Below are 20,005 nucleotides of genomic sequence, written 5' to 3'. Positions count from 1 at the left end.
TCTCAGTCAGTAACTTGGATCTTCTAGTCTTTCTGTGGCTGCAGAGTAAACTCAAATTTAAATCTTATTTCTGCTTTCACGATGGTCACTGGCTAGGCCAGCATTTATTGCCCTTCCCTAGTTATCCTTGAGTAGGTGGTGGTGAGCTGCCACCTTGAACTGCTGCAGTCCATGTGGTTTAGGTGCACCCACATTTAGGAGGGGTTTCCAGGATTTTGACCCAGTGGCAGTGAAGGAACAGCGATATATTTCCAGGTCAGCATGGCGTGTAGCTTGGAGGGGAACTTGCAAGTGCTGCTGTTCCCATGTGTCTGCTGCCCTTGTCCTTTTAGGTTGTAGAGGTCATGGGTTTTGAAGGTGCCGTCGAATGAGTCTTGGTAAGTTGCTGCAGTGCATCTCGTAGATGGTACCTGCTGCTGCCACCGTGAGTTGGTGGTGGAGGAAGTGAATGTTGAAGGTGATGGATGGGGTGCCAATAAGTGGCTGCTTTGTTATGAATGGTGTTGAGCTTCTTGAATGTTGTTGGAGCTGCACTCACCCAGGCAAGCAGAGAGTATTCCATCACACTCCTGACCTGTGCCTTGTAGATGGTGGACAGGCTCTGGGTGGGGTTGCAGCCTAAACTGTTTAGATTTGAGGAGATGGATACTTCACATCAGTGATGTCATTAAAGCAGCCCAGCAAAGAGGGATGCTTTCTGCTGGTCTAAGAAAAAAATGAATATTTACTTAAAAGTTCAATCAGAATTCTCCTGAATCTATTATTTATTCATTTAAAATGGGGAGTACTTTAAAAAGTTGTTGCCCATGACAATTCTTCCCCTGTAACCTCAAGTAGCTTTAACCCTAATAGCAATACTCTTTTTTTTCCAAAATGCATGTTGTGTCTAATACAGTGCTTGTTGTCCTGAATTGTTACAAGTTATCACAATATTAAAAACTAAATTCTTGTGGCGGTATTGGGTTTATGAACATTAGCATCTCTTATTGTAACACTAAATCCTGACAGCTTCCTTCTCAAATCTGTGTTATGATTGGCTGGTTGGCTTGACAATCCATGACTATTTTAATCAAATCCAGTGGTTAGCCCTAATATTGATCTTATTCTCTCCTGATAAATGTGGAGGAAACTGATAATAAAACTAATTAAAGCTATGTTTTTTTCTATTTTTCTAATTACTCCCTTCCTATAGTTTCTGCAATGTTTGTGTTATTGCAGATTAGGAGGGTAAATCTGTAGTTCCAATTGATTGTTGAATACTTTGGTCCTGATAGTAACTCAGAGGGCTCCGATATCATGTGGGAAATAGAAATGTAAGTTCAGTGCGTCTTGTCAGTGGAATTTCAACACAAGCGCTGCTTTATCATTTTCCTGCCACATTTGGCATCAATTGCATGGCAGTGGCCTGACAAGGACCTGTGTGATTCAATCTCAACTCCAAGGCCAATCCAAAAATGTAATTTGGAGGTGGAAACAAGAGATGAGGTATGGCAACGGATTCCATACGTACACAAGTTGTGCCCAGCTTAGGTGAGGCATTTCTTGGGATACTGCTGGATGCTGCTGAGGAGCCAGAGAGAGATACTCTTTCCTTTTGCTGTTGCATGGCTTGAGGTGGACTAGGCAATCAGCAGGAGGAGCATTGTGTCACGCTGCTGGATTCAATGCAGGAAACGCTTTAGTGACCGACCTGGTACAAAAGATGTGCAGATGCTGCATTAAACTTGAAACTGTGTCAAAGTAGGGTTCCAATTGAGCAATAACTATATGCTAATAGGCAGCCTGCCTCTCCCAGAGGGCTTGTGTGCAGCCAGCCTGTTGGCTCGAATTAAGCATAGAAGTTGGCTAAACTGGAGCCAGTTTCCCAATGCACTTGTATTTTTGCCAGTTTTCATCACCACCCACACACAAACCCACTGCTTTTTCCACTGTTATTTGCAGCTGCCCTTCCAGCTATCATGCCCTTTTCCCCTTGAGCTCCATTCCCAAATCCCTGCACCATTTTATTCTGGTTATTCTCTCTCTTCCAGCTTGGTGTTTCATTCACCAATTTTTCAAATGTTAGAATCACTATATCAATGCAAGTGGATGTTCACATGCAGCCTTTTTTGCTAAATGCTGATATAAGGAGGTTAGAGCTATTGTAGAAACTGAATGTGGAATTTAATAAGCAAACACTTGAATTTGTTTAAATTTGAAGCCAGTCATTGGTACTACAACCCCCCCCCCCTCACTGTGGTCCCAGCTGTAGATCATATTCTGGAAGAGGGAAGGGCTAATGGAGAGAACTGAAGCCCACTCTCACTGAGAACATGTTCTGGCCCCTGCAGAGGAGATTCTCTTTCCTGAGCCCTCCCCTACCCCCCAACCAATCAGATAGTTTCCTGCCTTTGCTGCTTATCCCTAATTCCCCTGTGGTCCTCTATTCCTCTTTCTCCTCCCTTAACCTGTTGCTGTGCCCAGGTCCAATTATATGCACAGCTTTGCCTAAATAATGTACTTACCTTTAACTCCCCGTGTGCAACATTATAGAATATCAACCAGCATTACAAAATATATGATCAGAATTCAGCTGCTCTCTTTGAATGTTGACCGTTGATACATCGCCATATGACCCAGTTTCAATTATGTAATTATCCTGCGATTGCATTCAAATCCAGGTGTTCCTTTTTCTTTTGCAGTTTACCATTACGATTTTGGGTCAACGTGATTAAGAACCCGCAATTTGTGTTTGACATTCACAAGAGTAGTATTACAGATGCATGTCTATCTGTGGTGGCACAGACGTTCATGGACTCTTGTTCAACATCTGAGCATCGACTCGGCAAGGACTCACCATCTAATAAATTGCTATATGCCAAGGATATCCCCAACTATAAGAGCTGGGTTGAGAGGTTAGTGTATACTGGCATCAATCCTGGGTCAGCATTTATCAGACTTCACTTATGAATAGAGAACATGGCATGAGATATAACTGATAACTCGTGGATTGAGAGCTGCTTAATGGAAAATGTTCGTTAGCTGGTGCCATTAACAGATTGAAACTGACATTTTTGTTCACTGCAGCAGGAAATGGAGCTCTGCCATTAAACTCTGTTGCTGCAAGCTTTCCACTAGAGCAAAATGGTTTTGACTGATCCCTATTGAAGTTCCATTATATTTATTAGAACGGTTTCAGAAGTCATTGTGATGAAGCACTAATTAAATTGTTTTTTGAACAAAGTGCTTTGACAGTCTCTGGGAGTTTGTAGTAACCAGAGCTAACTGTTCAAATTAAGTTGACTTCAGGTCAATGTATACAGCAAAACTATTATTTTGCACATCACTTTGTGGGTATAGTGTCCTGAGGTCCAATGCGTTTGTGCACCAATGTACTACCATTTAATATAATGGGAATTCTAACATCTCATTGTGAATATCCCATTCAGCAATAGTGTGAAAATCCAAACTTCTTCACAGCATTGTGTTCCATTGTAATCTGAATCACTCCTGATTCAGTTCCATTTTATAGAATTCAATCTTTGGGCAACAGTGCTACAATGTAAAAGCAAAATACTGCGGATGCTGGCAATCTGAAATAAAAATAGAAAGTGCTGGGAATACTCAGCAGGCCTGACAGCACCTGTGGAGAAAGAAAAACAGAATTAACGTTTTGAGTCGAATATGTCGTCTCCTCTTCTGCTGACTATTCCAGCACTTCCTGCTTTTAATTAGCGTTTAAATGTTTACTGGACCAAGCATAAAATTAATTATTTATTTATATTTTCATTGCTCAATATGCTGGGCATTGTTACTCATTCATTTCTGGAGGTCGAATAACTTTCTGGAAAAGAGCATATTTGGCAAAAGTTTATTTTTAGTCTATTGCAGTCCACATGAATGACTAAACAGATTGTGGTAAAAGTACCACAGAACTACCACTTCTGTAGAATTGGGCTGGTTATTGTTTGTTTTAATCAAAATTTTCAACAATGTAAATCACATCAATGATATATATGAGAAGGCTGAAAACCGCTTCCTTACTCCCTGGGAAAGTGCATGTAGGTGGGCTTTTTGCCTCAAGAAAGAATTGCTTCCTCATTCATCTTGGTTTGCCATAAATGTGTCTCACCTGTTCATCACGTACATGAACATTAGCTTCATAAGCTGTGGGTCGCCTGTGATCAATTAATCCGCATTTCAAACTGAATAAGGGACGTATAAGATTCAGAAATGGGGATTAATTAATGAATGAAAGTAGCCCTGTATTCCCCATTCAAATAACTGGAAGGCAGAGCTCTGAAAGCTGCTGACAGTGTGATTTCGCCAGTACAGCACAGGGCATTCCAGATGTCTGGGGGCAGTTTTCATTGTTGTCATTAATCACAGTTGTATTCTGTGGCTGCACAATATTATTTTTTTTTCCCATTCGTTTGCAAATGTGGTCACAGACAGTATCTGCCTGGTTTCTCTTTTCCCTATTTGTCAGTGTACATGCCATAAAACATAATTCTAATGGGGTTTATGTCAGTGGTCTGTTTGCCCACAACTGATCTTTTGACTCTAAGCTGTTGACAGTCCAGGTATTATCTGTGTGAGGTCACGTTTGTATATAATAAGACTTTTCCAGTGCAGCAATAGATCTCCTATTGACTTTGGTTAGGAGTGCAACATTTCACAACCTGTATAGGCACTTCCAACTTTTCTTTTTCACTCTGCCCTACAAGTAGAATGAGTTAAATGCTGCTATTCGCATAGTTAGATTTGGCTTCAAACTCCATTATCGGCATGTGATTAGCAGATAGATCTGTGTCCCTGCACCAAAATAAAGTTGATTTTCATACAATTCTTTTGGCTCATTTACCTGCTGCACTTCCATGTGGGGAATATACATTGGGGGACAAATAGTTAATTCTGTCTGTCATTGCTTATATTGTGTGTGAAGCATATCTTTTGTTTTAAAGGTACTACGCTGATATTGCTAAGATGTCTGCAATTAGTGACCAAGATATGAATGCTTACCTGGCGGAGCAGTCCCGTTTGCACGTCAATGAGTTTAACATGCTGAGTGCATTGAATGAAATCTACTCTTATGTTACCAAATACAGTGAAGAGGTTAGTGCACAAAATATTTCTAAAATATTCTGGCCAGCCTACTGACTTGAGGAAATGTTGCCTAGTGTAAGTTTAATGGTTCTCCCAAATGTCAGTATACATTGATGCTAGTAATTGTGTTATCGGCCCTGTCATGCCCCCCACCCCCCTACCCCAAATATTAATCCATTGAGTTTTGAATGCTTTTGCACACTTTGTCACATAAACATCTTTGAATTTTAAAATGCACTTAAAGTGAATTTCTAACTGTATGGTTCCCGCTTAACAATTGAAAATCTGATTCACTCCATGGAAATGTTACTATAGTTGGCCTTTTTCAACTTAAAAGGCTGCATTATAACTCATTCAGTTCATTCTTAAGTTAGTTTTTAGCTTCCAAAATTATCATGCCATGTCATCTTTACTTACCATCATAAAGCACCTTAGGACCTAGTTGGAATGTCTCTGACATTATCACACTGAGTGCTGTACTATAAGAGCTGGATTGAACTTTGGGAGTCATTATTTACCAGACTCTTCATGATTACTGAACACGATATAAAATGTATTTGATAATGCAGGCATTATTTTGTGGATGTGATTTTCTGCTGCAAATAATTTAAATGCAACAATCTTGTCAACTAGAGGAGGGATTAGAGTATCTGGCCTCTGAATCATTTCTGAAGTAGTTCTCATGGGAGCTTCATTGGGCCTTAAATTTGCACTGATGAAGAAACCAACAGAAAGATAAAATCATTTCTCTGCACAAATAAATGATTGTCCTTATGGTACTTCATTAGCAGTGTTAATCAACATCCTTTAATATGCTATCTGCTGGCTCAAACTGTAATTTCACCACATAAACAGGTAGTAATATAGAAAAATCTCATTATTACAAATTACCACAGATCTCAACATTTTATGCTCGTTATCTGGAGTGTTAGTTTTGCATTAGCTATTCTTTAGTGGCATATTAAGCATTTGAGTATCATTTGCACCAGAATAAAGCAAAATTATATTTTATTTCATCTGGAGACTGCTGTACATAAAGACCAGCAATACGTGCTTTGTAATCTGATGGATAATATTCATAAGAATGTTCAGACCATCATTGTCTCTGTGAATATATTACTCTGGGCAAATTTCCTGACTTGCTTCTGAAGGTGATATTCCAATCAAGGCTCTGGGAACATTCACCCCCGCCTACACTTACTTTGTGCTCCTGAACCTCCAACCTACAGAACATCAGTGCGGGAGATACATGTAGCATATAGCATTGTATGGGGGCAAAATGTGAGTGTGTTGCAATAATAGCCTGAAATTGAAATTGTAGCCGGCTAATGTTACAACTGAGCTAACAGTAGGGATTTATTTCAAAGATGAAACCAACTAGCTGGAAATAATTTATTTGACCTAGAGTTGTCTTTTTGTATTTACAGTAATTTTGTTTCAAGCTCAAAAATAGTATGATAGATATGAGTGAGGGTAACCATTCAAATTATCTTAGTGCATCCACCCATATAAACAAATGAATATTGCCATCATATTTCTGAGCTAATTTTAGAATGAGTCTCAAGATTTTTGTCTCTACTCTTGGAAGACCACATCAAGTGTTGATTTACCTAGGGACATCGGAGTAGGAGTAGGCCATTTAGCCCTTGAACCCCACCATTCAGTAAAGTAATGGCTGATCTGTGACCTAACTGCATTTGCCCACTTTTCACCCACAGCCTTTTATACCTTTAGCAAACAAAAACCTATCAATTTCAGTTTTAAAATTAGCAACTGATCTAACATCAATTTCCATATGCCTAAACCTCTGCCATTTTTTGCATGAAGAAGTATTTCCTAATTTCATTCTGCGAAGTCTGGCTCTAATTTTAAACTATGCCCTTTATGATCCTCAGCTCGCCAACCAGCAAAAATAATTTTTCTTTATCCACCTTCTGTAGGTTTGAGAGTCACAGATTACCCAGAAAAGGGGGTCGAGTTTATAAATAATTTTAGAATAGTTTATTAAGTAGATTATTAAGAAGCAACATTTTAAACTTATGTATGAGTTAAATAGGCAGGAAAAGTATACAATCTGGGACGGGTGAGAGTTGTTTTGGTGGCAGCCTCTTACCTGTTCTGTTGTTGGCAGCTGTCTTTTCTTTAGTTCTCTTGTCCTTTTGAGTTGTAGGTGAGGGAGCAGTGGTGGTGGCGGCGATTAGGAAGTCTTTCCCAGGCTGCTTCTGCCAATGACGACTGCAGCCAGCATGGATCATTTCAAAATAAAACTCTTTCCTCTCCAAAGTAACATTTTTTTCTTCTTCAGAGCCCGTTTTTAACCTTTTACTTAGACAATTGGTTTACGTATCAGTCATGAAATCCGACCTTATTAGGAATGTATGTGCTGGAGACATGTCCTTGGCAGAGGTAACAGGCCTGCCCTGTGTTTTTCAGATAGCTAGTAGCTATGGAAGCTTTTTCATAAGATTTCTAAAATATTCAATGCATTCCTTAAGATGTTATAAGTTTGCTGGGCAGAAATTTCTTGTACCTATCTGTTCTCCTTGATATTTTGAAAACTTTGATTAAATCACCCCTTAATCTTAGAAATTCCAGGAAAAACAGCTCTCGCTTGTTAAATCTCTCCTGCAAGGCCAATGCATCCTTCCTAAGGTTTAGTCCCCAGAACTGCTTGGAATACTCGAGGTGTAGCCTGACCAGGGCTTTGTACAGTTGAAGCACACTTCTACCCCCTTGTATTCTAGTCCTCTAGGAGTAAAGGCCAGCATTCCATTAGCCTTTTAGATTATTTTCTGCACCTGTACAGGACATATTAATGATCAATGTACTGCATAATGATTACTTTCCACACCAGAGTCTCAGAAACGTACTCCTCTCCTTGAACTGAAGCTTTTTTCAGAGGTGGGTTTGACTCCCCCACCCCAACCCAACCAACCTTCTCAATGACAGAATTCCCTTGTCCTCTCACTTTTAACTTCCATGGTCACCTGAGCACATTTTATTATTTCAGGCATGTACAATGTGACCCCCACAGCCAAGCATATCTTTTGCTTCCCTTCGCTTAGTGTTTTCCATGCTGCCACAGAGAAACACCACATTCATCCCTCACTTCTTCCATCATGTCAGGACCCCAAATGCTCCTTTCATGTGAGACATTAATTTGGGGACCTAACTTTAGGAAGGATGTGATGCCCATGGAGTGGATACAGAGGAAATTCACTCAGATGAAACTAGCGATATGGGACTTTTTAATTTTGAGGAGACACTAGATCACAAGAGAAATTTAAGGGAAGATCTGATGGAGGTATTCAAAATAATGAGAGATGGTGTTGATGAAGGGTAAAACGATTTCCAAAATCAATAAGTAAGTTTATAAAGGATATAAACGTATCATCAAAAGAACAATAGAAAGATATTTGTTTCACCCAGAAACTGTTAAGGCATTACATGCCCTATCAAAAACACAGGTGGAAGCAAAATCCATGATAGTTTACAAGGGAAAAGGATCAGCATTTGAAACATTTCAAAGAGTGTGGAGAAAAAAGCATGGGGATGGGACTAAGTAACTAGCTCATGTCAGAGAACCAGCACAGGTTTGATGAGCCAACTAATCTCTAGTGCTTTAAAATTCTATCATGAGATAAAGACACACTGTCAGAATATAATTCTTGCAGACTGTCAACATGTGGTGAGTTGTCAGCTTTTTTTTTGTCATTTCAGGATAAGGTGTATGTCTAGTACTTTCTATTTTTAATTTGGAATTTCCATCATTTGTATCTTTTTATGGGGAATGAAGGCATATGGAGCAGGTCGTGTAAATGTGATTAGGTGTATTCATTTGCATTGAGGATAAATGCTAACGTGGATCGATCGGGTTGAACGGCCTGTTTCTGTGTAGTAACGTATGTGTATTTCTATAAATTTGAATGACATTTTCATGAATTGAGAAATGTTGAGGAATGGAATTGTATGTATCTGCCATAATTCAGGAATGTCCTTGAAGGATAATGAAGAGGAATTAATAGAATTCCTGAAATTCTGTTGCTTTGCTTTTCCCCACTCACCCGGCTCATCATTCCTGAAGCTTCTACCTCGAGCAGCAACACCAGACTGCATGAGTGGTCCATCAGCAAACCTGAGTCTCAGTTCCTACGTGCACCTGTCCAAATGCCAGCTGCCGGAAACCACAACAGGTCCAAGAGAACTGGCCCAAAATTCTCCTTGGATTGAACCGTAGCCACTCATCTTTGGAAAAAAATGTTAAAAACGATATGCACTCAAATCACGTTAGCAGTCTCTGCAATGCTAATTTGAGCTGAACTGTCAATTTTTTAAGTTTACTGCTGATGTGGTATCTTTTTATATAGATGCTGTTTTGATTATATTGCAGTCTCACTTTTCCTATTATTAGATAACCGCTGCTTTGGAGCAAGATGAGCAAGCACGGAAGCAACGCCTGGCATATAAAGTAGAGCAACTGATTGTCGCCATGTCGCTAGAGAGTTGAGACCTATATTTTCAGGAACAAGAGGCTGAACAATGAACTCATTGGAGAAAGAGAAGCCATAGAAGGGGGAGAGCAAAGCATGGATCATGTGGTTAAATGCTACGTCCAAAGTTGCACAATATCAATTGGCTGGCATGGCCATTTTTGTTTGAAAGGTGTTGGATACCTCTTCATTTGTTTTTCTGTGAGTACAGCTGTGTTCAGAATACTACCTTTAGTTGACTTGCAACTAGGGCTGCGATAACCTTGAGTACAATGGTTTATGTTTACAAAGGACAACCTTTGGGAGCTCCAGCTATATTTGTGGTGAGTTTACTGATAATTTGAACAGGACCTGATGTGAATGAGCAACGCAGGCAATTTATGTGGCCATGAGCAAGAAAGGACATGTGAAATCAGCACTGCGCAACAGAATTCTACCTAACCCCATGAAAGGAGTAAATTTCAACCACAGCAACAACACGCACAGTTGAAAGACCAAAACCTCATCTGACAAGATGGGATTGGTTAGAGGCAGCAAGTTGTTTCAAGTACAACCTAGAAAGGAAAGAGCAGCAAGCTTCACAAATTAAAATGTATCCTCTGGGCTCCAGAATTTTGCCTTTCTTAAATCAGTGCCACCCCTGTATTATAATATATTAAGGACATTAATGAACTTTACAATGCTGATAGAAACCATAAATGCACATATGAGGGACAAACAATCACCCCAATGGTCTTTTTTTTAAGCGCGGTTTTCTGCTTTTGTTTTAAAAATCAAAGTTCCATCAGTGCTGCTATTTAGCCCATCTTGTAACAACAGTCAGTAAGGGTCAATGTGAGGTTCGTACAGGGCTTTCTCCTTTATTCTAACTTCCTGAATGTAATACTGTGGCTCAGCAGGAGACGCAAAGAAATTGTACTGGAAAAATCTATCATCTTCGCACGTTGTTCAATAATCCTGTAAATCACAATCATATCATTTGGTGATCCCTGCCACAGTGCATAATTTCACCTTTACAAGGTATTACATGTTTAATGAGTTTTCTACCAAACTGTGGTGTGAAATAAAGGAAAGGAAATTGAAGAAATTTCTCACCTTAGCTGAAGATTCACTTTTTTTTGTCCTTTCATCAAATCAAATCACAAAGAAGGAGTTAACAGAGCAAAGGTATTGGTCAAACGCCAGCTCAAGAGGCAATATCCTCCACCTGACATTGGTCAGTTGTAGAAATCTGCATCAGTAAAATCAAGTGGCGGCACTGAATAAAGAAGTGAAAATGAAACAGTTGACAATCCATGTGAGCAGCCTGGTAGCCTTCAGTGATAGCATCATAATACTAAGCTTTGCTGACTCTTAGCCACAGCTTGATTGTTTCAAGCCTGTTTGAAAGACAGCAATACTGTTGCTGAGTATCAGTGTTGTTGTGCTGGCTTCCACATATGTACGCTGGTGGATTTGTGGCACTAATGTTGACATTTGGAAGCTGTCGCTCAACATAATTATGCTTGGGGTTTGTAGAGGCTCTGATTCTCCTCACATGATTGGTGTGACAATGTAAGCCTTCAAAGGGAATACAATGAACCTTTTAGCTATTTTTCTATTGTCGTCTTTCCTCCCCATCTTACTTCCTTTATCTCACTATTTCTTTGGAAACATGGACAAACATGCCTGGGCTTCTCGGTACGCTCAGTATGAATACCACTTATTGGTCAGCCTAGCAGAAGATTCCAGTTGAGAAGCAAAACAGGAAGTACTGGCTTGTAGCTCAGATATGAGATGCTTTGCTTCCCATTTAAATATGACTGAGTATAGTGGAAACTTATCCAGCTAAATGTTCTAGCGCAGGCCACTTATTATTCAGAGGAAAGGCTTAGGCTTTCAACACGTGGTGCGAAGCAAGCATCATGAATGCTTTGCTACCAAAGATTTTATTTTAAATACTTTTAAATATGAATCTGCAAAATGGGTACAGTCTCTTGACAGCAAGTATCTACAGTTTGTGTAAAAATCCTTCCAAACCAGTTTTCTTTTTCCATTTTGCATTGAATAAACCAAAGGTTTTAAAAGTGCATGTCCTAGTGCCACAAAGTGTGTAAACGTTGTAAAAATTGATCATACCTCGCTGTGGGATCAAAAACCCAGAACTGCTTTTTATTGCTGTTGTGCTTGGTTCTCTAGTAATTCAATTCTTATACAAAGAAGTGGATAGTGTTATTTGCACATTTGTGAGAAGATGTTTATGGTGTTTTGACATGGTTCAACCTGATGTTTCTAAAGCGTGGATCAGTAACAAAAACAAAAAAATTTGAGCGTCAGTGTCTTGAGGATAGATGGCACTTGGTACCATATAGTATGTAACAATTCCATTTGGAAAATTGTACTCTTCTTTTGTTCTTCTTTGTGCTATTAGTCGTAACCCAACATAATACAGCACTTTGGGGGGAGAGATGACAGAAGTTAGGCTGAGGAGCCATGTCATAAAATTAAATGGACACACAAATGTTATTCTTTTGTGTCATTCCGCACTTCAGGATGTGGTTCATATTATGAGGTTGAGATCTTCATTCAAAGAATAAAGGACACTGCATCTTCACTGATTAGTTTGTCTTTCAATGGCAGAACCGGGGCGGGTTCATGACCAACCCCCTGTTTTGTAGTGTGTATGTAATTTAAGTGTGCGGCTCCTTAAAATCTTTCATGCAGCCATGCACGCAAAGTTGAAGGGGTTGTCTTGTGTACAGCCTGAGCAGGGAATTCTGGGTTGACTGACAGTCAGAAAGCTTACAGGGGATATTGGTTATGATCTCTCCCAAAGCCCCAACAGCTATTTTAAGATCAGCCAATTTTGTATATCAGGCCGTGGTCAAAACGGCACATAATTTGCTCATTTCACTTTTAAATTCTCTGTTGTGACCACGTTGCCATTTTGAGTCTGATATGAAAACGAATCGGCATTGAGGGCATCATTGTGACTCTGCTGTGCTGTGCCAAGACAGCTAAACCTGGATTTCACCTTCCCCTCCACACACCCAACCTTTCAACCTTAGCTTCATCCCTGCTACCTTTTATTCTATAACATAATAAAACAAAATTTAAAGTGAACCTTGCTGATAGAGATTCAACTGAATACTACTGGCAGGATCTTAACTCATTCAAAACCTACTCACTTACACAATTAAAGTGTTACAGCAACAGAAGTAAGAAATCAACTTGCCTCTCCTGAAAGTATTAATAGGGAATTATTTTCCTCTTCTGCTAAAACTAGAATATGTTACTAGTTGAATTCAGTAGCATAATAATGGTCCCATAGCTGCAGAACTCGTGACTCTTCACCCGATATTCTCTCATTGTCTTTCTTTCATAAAATATTTTTCTCCCTTCACCACTTCACTGTTAAAGGTGCTGCTCAGTGCAGACATGCAGATTCTCAGCTGCTGTGGTAGTCTTCTGGTTCCTCGCTGCAGTGGCCATTCTTCACGTGGAACGATAGATTCTGATTTTGGATAGCCTGTTGATTGTGGGGCCATCCCACTCTTAACCAGCGTCCAACTTTCGAACAATGATCACCAGATAGTGACCCAAGAATGGAGCCCTAATCTATGGAAACTAATACCAGTCTTAATAACATACCATCAGTTTAACTGATTCAGGATAGGCTAGGGACTGAACAGCGGACCTTCCTGGTGTAGTTGTTCAACAGCACACCAGCTGGTGTGTTTACCAAGTGAGGCATTGACAAAACCTGTGCTGAAATCTGTAACAAAATAAAAAGTGCAGCAGAATCCCATACCGTGCAGTTGGTTGGTTGGGTAAGAGAAGCAAATAGAATCAGATTTGCAAATAACAGGACGGCAATATCATTGCAAATAACAGGACGGCAATATCATTGCAAATAACAGGACGGCAATATCATTGCAAATAACAGGACGGCAATATCATTGCAAATAACAGGACGGCAATATCATTGCAAATAACAGGACGGCAATATCATTGCAAATAACAGGACGGCAATATCATTGCAAATAACAGGACGGCAATATCATTGCAAATAACAGGACGGCAATATCATTGCAAATAACAGGACGGCAATATCATTGCAAATAACAGGACGGCAATATCATTGCAAATAACAGGACGGCAATATCATTGCAAATAACAGGACGGCAATATCATTGCAAATAACAGGACGGCAATATCATTGCAAATAACAGGACGGCAATATCATTGCAAATAACAGGACGGCAATATCATTGCAAATAACAGGACGGCAATATCATTGCAAATAACAGGACGGCAATATCATTGCAAATAACAGGACGGCAATATCATTGCAAATAACAGGACGGCAATATCATTGCAAATAACAGGACGGCAATATCATTGCAAATAACAGGACGGCAATATCATTGCAAATAACAGGACGGCAATATCATTGCAAATAACAGGACGGCAATATCATTGCAAATAACAGGACGGCAATATCATTGCAAATAACAGGACGGCAATATCATTGCAAATAACAGGACGGCAATATCATTGCAAATAACAGGACGGCAATATCATTGCAAATAACAGGACGGCAATATCATTGCAAATAACAGGACGGCAATATCATTGCAAATAACAGGACGGCAATATCATTGCAAATAACAGGACGGCAATATCATTGCAAATAACAGGACGGCAATATCATTGCAAATAACAGGACGGCAATATCATTGCAAATAACAGGACGGCAATATCATTGCAAATAACAGGACGGCAATATCATTGCAAATAACAGGACGGCAATATCATTGCAAATAACAGGACGGCAATATCATTGCAAATAACAGGACGGCAATATCATTGCAAATAACAGGACGGCAATATCATTGCAAATAACAGGACGGCAATATCATTGCAAATAACAGGACGGCAATATCATTGCAAATAACAGGACGGCAATATCATTGCAAATAACAGGACGGCAATATCATTGCAAATAACAGGACGGCAATATCATTGCAAATAACAGGACGGCAATATCATTGCAAATAACAGGACGGCAATATCATTGCAAATAACAGGACGGCAATATCATTGCAAATAACAGGACGGCAATATCATTGCAAATAACAGGACGGCAATATCATTGCTTAGTTAGAAATTTGGAGCTTGATAACAATCTGTGAATGTCAAGACCTTGTCACAAATTGGACCGTATCGCATTAGCATGTTGAGTAGGTGCACTCAACTGTACACTGGTTTCTGGTTAAATTCTGAAATGTTTAATCATAGCCCTCATTTAAGCAATAATGGAGAAGCAGGGATACAGTAGCTTGCAATTAAGAGCAATCAGTCAAGCTGCTTCTCTGTTACCACCTACTGAGCTACGATGCATCCCTTATTACCATTCAATAATACCTTATCCACATTTATTCTAGAATCCTTCATCACAAATTGGTTATTGACATTATTTTAAATATCCAGAGGGACTTTTAAGACAATATTTGAAATTCTTAGGATGCTCAGTGAAGAAATTTTGTTCAAATACACAAATATTCCAAGTTTGTTGGTTCAGTGTGTCAGAAATTAATGTGAAATTGACATTCAGATAATTTGAAAAGGGATTCTGCAATGTTAACATGAATACAATACAAATAACTATGATGTCTCTCTATCTTACCGATAGTCAGACATGGTTAGATAACCAGAACACACAATATTGAAAATGTTTCTAAAAAGTAACATAAAGAAAAACCTAAAACAAATTCACACAGGACGATTCCAGCCAGCATTTTTCAAAAAGATTGACAAGGCAAAACTAGAGTATCGTGATGTCACCTTGGAGTGATTAAATGCAGGTTTACACTGAAAAATGGGTGCAAAGCATACCAATTTGTATCCCTTTGTCTCCTTATTAGTACAACTAAGGCAACTTCAGACAAGCTTTATTATCCCAAAATAGAGACAAAAAACTAACATAGTGCTGTACAGAGCTGGCATCAATAGATTTCCACTGGTTTCATCAATGATTTATCTCTTGAGTTATCTCTAGCATCTGTGTATTCAGAGTATCCCTCACCTTTAATCTCTGACCTCCATTTCTGACCCTCTGCCTATCTCGTAATGCAACACTGGAGTTCTATATTCAAAAAGGAGAGAGTTCCTGGTTTGTCAGTTTAAACAAAAAGATATGAGAGAAAAACAAACTATTTAAAACTTGGTCCTATTTGTTATATTGTGTATCTAATGTAAATATGAATCACTACTATTTTGCAAGCCAGAATCACTTTGTACTGTTGTTGTAGATAAATAAAGGTAACTTGATAAAACATCACTGAATATATTATTTTATTCTCTCTTTGATTTTCTGTTGGCCTGAAGGTGACTGGCTCATTCTGGGCTATAAGTGTACATGCTCCAGCTAATACAGCAGCCATATGTGTGTTTCCACATTGGTAACTATTAAGGACCCAAAAGGTTGTTGAAGTTGCTTTATTATACTGCAGGTACAAAGCCTGCAAAGAACGAGCTTTTTAATTTGTACCATTTTTAACAAAAGCAAATTTTAGAATTATGAAACAGCCTTCCCCATTCATGTTCCCTGTTTTATTTTAACAGTTTCTAAATTCATTTCAGAATCTGACATCTAGGGAGACTATTAGCAATCATAATGACTTGGCTTGTACTAGCATGATGCATTCCCCTTGGAAGTTGGAACAACAGGAATAGTTAGGTTACAATGTATCAATGCAACAAGCACATCACAAATTGGACTTTTTGATACTGTGATATTTTTCAAATGTGGGCTTTGATAACTGCTAATAGTTGTGATAAAAAATCATGGTCCCATGCAGCTTCAATAAATGGTGCCCTCTCAAATCTTAAGTATCATTTCTCACTATATCCAAAAGTAAGCCATACAAATCAAATTCCTTGTACCATACTTGGCACTCAGTTCCACTTAATCCATGTATTTTTAAGAAATGCAGTGGAGCATCTTTTTATTGTCACATTAAATGAACTGGCCAACTTTGATAGCAATATGGAAGGATGAATGAACTGCTCAAATGATTCACACGCTCTTTCAGGCAACTGAATCAAAACCAGATTCTGATAGCATTAGTTTCTTTTTTGTCACTTTGGGCTGAATCTTCGGCGAGAGGGGGCGGGGCCCCCTCGCTGAGGCATAAAATGACACATGGTGATGTCAGGCGTGTGTCCCGACATCACCGCGCACCATTCAGATTTTCAGTTTGGCGGGCGCGCATCCGAGTTGGCTGTGTGCCCGCCGAGCTGTCAAAGGTCTATTAAGGCCCGTTAACCATCAATTGAAACAATTAACTGAGCTGCCCGTCCAACCTTAAGGTTGGCGGGAAGGCGAAGAGCTGAGACGGCCCTCGCATTTTATCATGAAACCTCATCCATGGGCAGGATAATGTTTCATGAAGGTTTTTAAAGTCTTGTAAAAATTTTTAATAAAATTAATAGACATGTCCCAACTCGCATGAGAGGACATGTCTTAAAAAAAATTCCCTTTATTAAATATTTTTGAACTTAAACCAACTGCCCTGAGGCAGCTCTGTGCCTCAGGGGGATTCCTGCATTTTTTAGCACACTGGTGTTTCAATCAGCTGTGTGCACCCCCGCACCCACTCCTGCCCAAACCCCCAATGGGGAGAAAATTCTCCCCTTTACGCACACACAAACTGTTAGATCTGGCTGGTGTTTACGACTTCAATTCCTGCTTTATTCCTCTCCAGATAAATCTGGAGGCAGCTGGAACCAGGTTCTGGGTTCAAGTCCCACTCCAGTACTTGAACATAAAAATCAAGGTCACTGAAGGAGACTGAAGCATTGTTGGGGGTACAGTCTTTCAATTGTGACATTAAACCAAAGCCCCATCTGCCACCTTGGGTGAATGTAGAAGGCACTATTTCAAAGAAGAGCATTGGAGTTATCCCCAATGTACTTAATTAGCTGTAAACTGTTGTGAGATGCCCTGTGGCTTTGAAAGGCGCAATATTAATGCAATCTTTCTTTTTGGTGTCCTGGCCAAAATAAAAATAATAAAACAGATTATCCGGTCATTATCATTGCTGTTGTAGGAGTTTGCTATACGCATATTATTTGCAGTGTTTCCTATATTCCAACAGTGACTGCACTTCATTGACTGTAAAGTGCTTTGGGGGCATCCAGTGATCGTGAAAATATAAATGCAAGTCTGTCTTCTGTCATTACTCCAATATTAAAGTATATTTTTTTTAAAAAGAGGCTTTGAAACAGAACTACCATGGAATGAGAAGATAGGTAGGTGAGCTAAAGCAATTAAAATAAAGTGAGACAGGTGGGTATAAAAGACTTGCAAAGTCAGTTGTCAAGGATTGAATCGAGGTGTCAGGACTTGGACCGGTGGTATATATGGGAATATGGGACTGCACCACCACCATCCCCACCCCTCCCCACAACCCCCTGTAACTTGGTCATCACAGATCAAACATTTCAGTCCTTCATGCAATTATATTTCTTATTCATCAGTTATTCCTGTTGGAACTTATGAATAAATACTAAATTAGGCCATCAAGAGAAACGTGGGTTGAAACTTTATAAGGCTCCATGGTTTGCATCTGTGGCCCACAATGACAACAATTTAGGACAACTCTGGATTAAAGTAGTCTGGAAATTGTTACGTGCATCTAATTATTAATTATATCTCCATAATTCATGCCTTGTGAAGGGTGAGGTGTATTTCCACGCTCAGTTCAGGTTAGGTATAACATGGGGAAGTGTTCTTGACTAAAAGAAAATAGACAAAAAAATAAAGATTATTTGTACAAAAATCAAATGGAAAGCATTTTCATACTTCTAAATAATGTAATCAGACTGAGATATAAACTTTTAGAGAAACGATGGGAGAAAATATATTCTCCTGAAATCTAAAAATAGGTGCCGGGACATATTTTGCTTGTGCTGTGTGCCTAACAGCATTTGCTTTCAGTGAGAATTGACCTTGAACATTCAGGTTTTTAATTTTGTGTGTGGCAGTTTGCTGAAAGTGTGAACTGAAAACATTGCAGCGAGAGAAGCAGTATCTGGGATCTGTGAAAACAGGGCAAGTAATTGTGGATCCCATGAACCAATCAAATTAAAAGCCTGAAAAATTAACAGGGCAAGGGCTTCGGTCAAAGTATTTACTTGAGCAGTGGCTAAGAAGTGTCAGATTCAAAGAGAATACGGTTTAATCGTCTTTCAATTATTTTATCAGAGAGTTAGGCTGTGAAAATCCCTTTCTCCGTCCTAGCAGAAATGATCTGTAATTTGTTTAGACAAAAGTGACCTCCCACCATTTTTGCTCCAACATCTTTTAATATTGGGTCACTTGTTCTGATTGCGGAATTCGTCATTAAGATGTAGATTTGGTGGGAATCTGCTGGAAGTACGTGATTCTGGTACTTCCACTTGCTCTTGTGATCCCCATCTTACTTCCTTCACAGACTCATTTTAATCATTAAGGATTACCTACCACTATTAAGAGTTCACCTCTAGGGAACTGGGCAACCAGCACTGCTGCAGTGTTCACAGGTTAGGCTACCATAGTAACAGCAGACAGCAAGGTCTCAATGACAGCCTGCAAGAGAGTCCTCCATGTTTTTAAAAAAAAACCAAAATGCTGGAAAAACTCAGCAGGCCTGGCAGCATCCATGCAGAGAGAAACAGAGGTAACATTTTGAGTCCAATGTGACTCTCCTTAGAACGCTCTTCCGCATACTGGCATCGAAAATTAATTTTGAGATTGATAGATTTTTGTTAACTAAAGATATGAAAGTATATGGGGCAAAGATGAGTATATGGAGTCAGGTCGCAGATCAGGCATGATTCATTGAATGACAGAAGAGGTCAAAGATACTAAATGGTTTATATGTTCCTTTGTCCCTATGGAGGCTCTGGTGATCCAGATCTCAAGTACATGGATTTAGAAGAATTTCTGCAGAAGATGAAGCATACATATGGAGCTGATGGCATAGATAGAGCAGTCCACGACGCACAACTGCAATGTATGTTCAACAATGCCACGACCTTTAGAGTAGAGTGACCATATGTCCCTGTTTTCAGAGGCCAGAACCCAGATGAGGTATTGTGTCCCCCAGCAATCGATGTCCTGGAAGAGATCCTAGTTCATAAAAGTTTTACCTGCATGAATAGCCTAACCATTAATGGCCATGTGTGAATAAATTAGGAGTGCTGTGACCCCAAGTTGTGTGGTTGTTAGCAAATTTAGCAGGCTGTGAGACAAGGCAGGTTCCAATTGGTGGAAGGGATAGTAATCTCCTGGTTTCAACCAGTAGAAAGGGCAGTGTTATGAAGATATTAATGTGCAAAATGTGATTGGAAATTATTTTAAATTGGACTTGTGATCTATTTCTGTGGATTTGAGTGTGTGTACC

The 20,005-nt window shown here is 39.4% G+C and overlaps 1 protein-coding gene across 3 annotated transcripts in view; it reads left to right on the top strand.

Moving 5' to 3' along the window:
- Positions 1–14,713, top strand: part of LOC121282617 (plexin-A2-like) — a 470,357-nt gene extending 455,644 nt beyond the window's left edge. For all 3 annotated transcript variants that reach the window (XM_041196398.1, XM_041196397.1, XM_041196399.1), the window contains 3 exons: positions 2,682–2,894; positions 4,944–5,094; positions 9,497–14,713. In XM_041196398.1, coding sequence (XP_041052332.1) covers positions 2,682–2,894; positions 4,944–5,094; positions 9,497–9,592 — 460 coding nt within the window. In that variant the 3' untranslated portion in view covers positions 9,593–14,713. The remainder of the gene's footprint in view (positions 1–2,681; positions 2,895–4,943; positions 5,095–9,496) is intronic.
- The last annotated feature ends 5,292 nt before the right edge of the window (positions 14,714–20,005 follow it).

Source organism: Carcharodon carcharias, chromosome 9, assembly GCF_017639515.1.
Source record: "Carcharodon carcharias isolate sCarCar2 chromosome 9, sCarCar2.pri, whole genome shotgun sequence".
NCBI classification, from domain to species: Eukaryota; Metazoa; Chordata; class Chondrichthyes; order Lamniformes; family Lamnidae; genus Carcharodon; species Carcharodon carcharias.
Note: the sequence above shows the minus strand (reverse complement) of the source record. Positions and strands in the feature narration are given on the sequence as shown.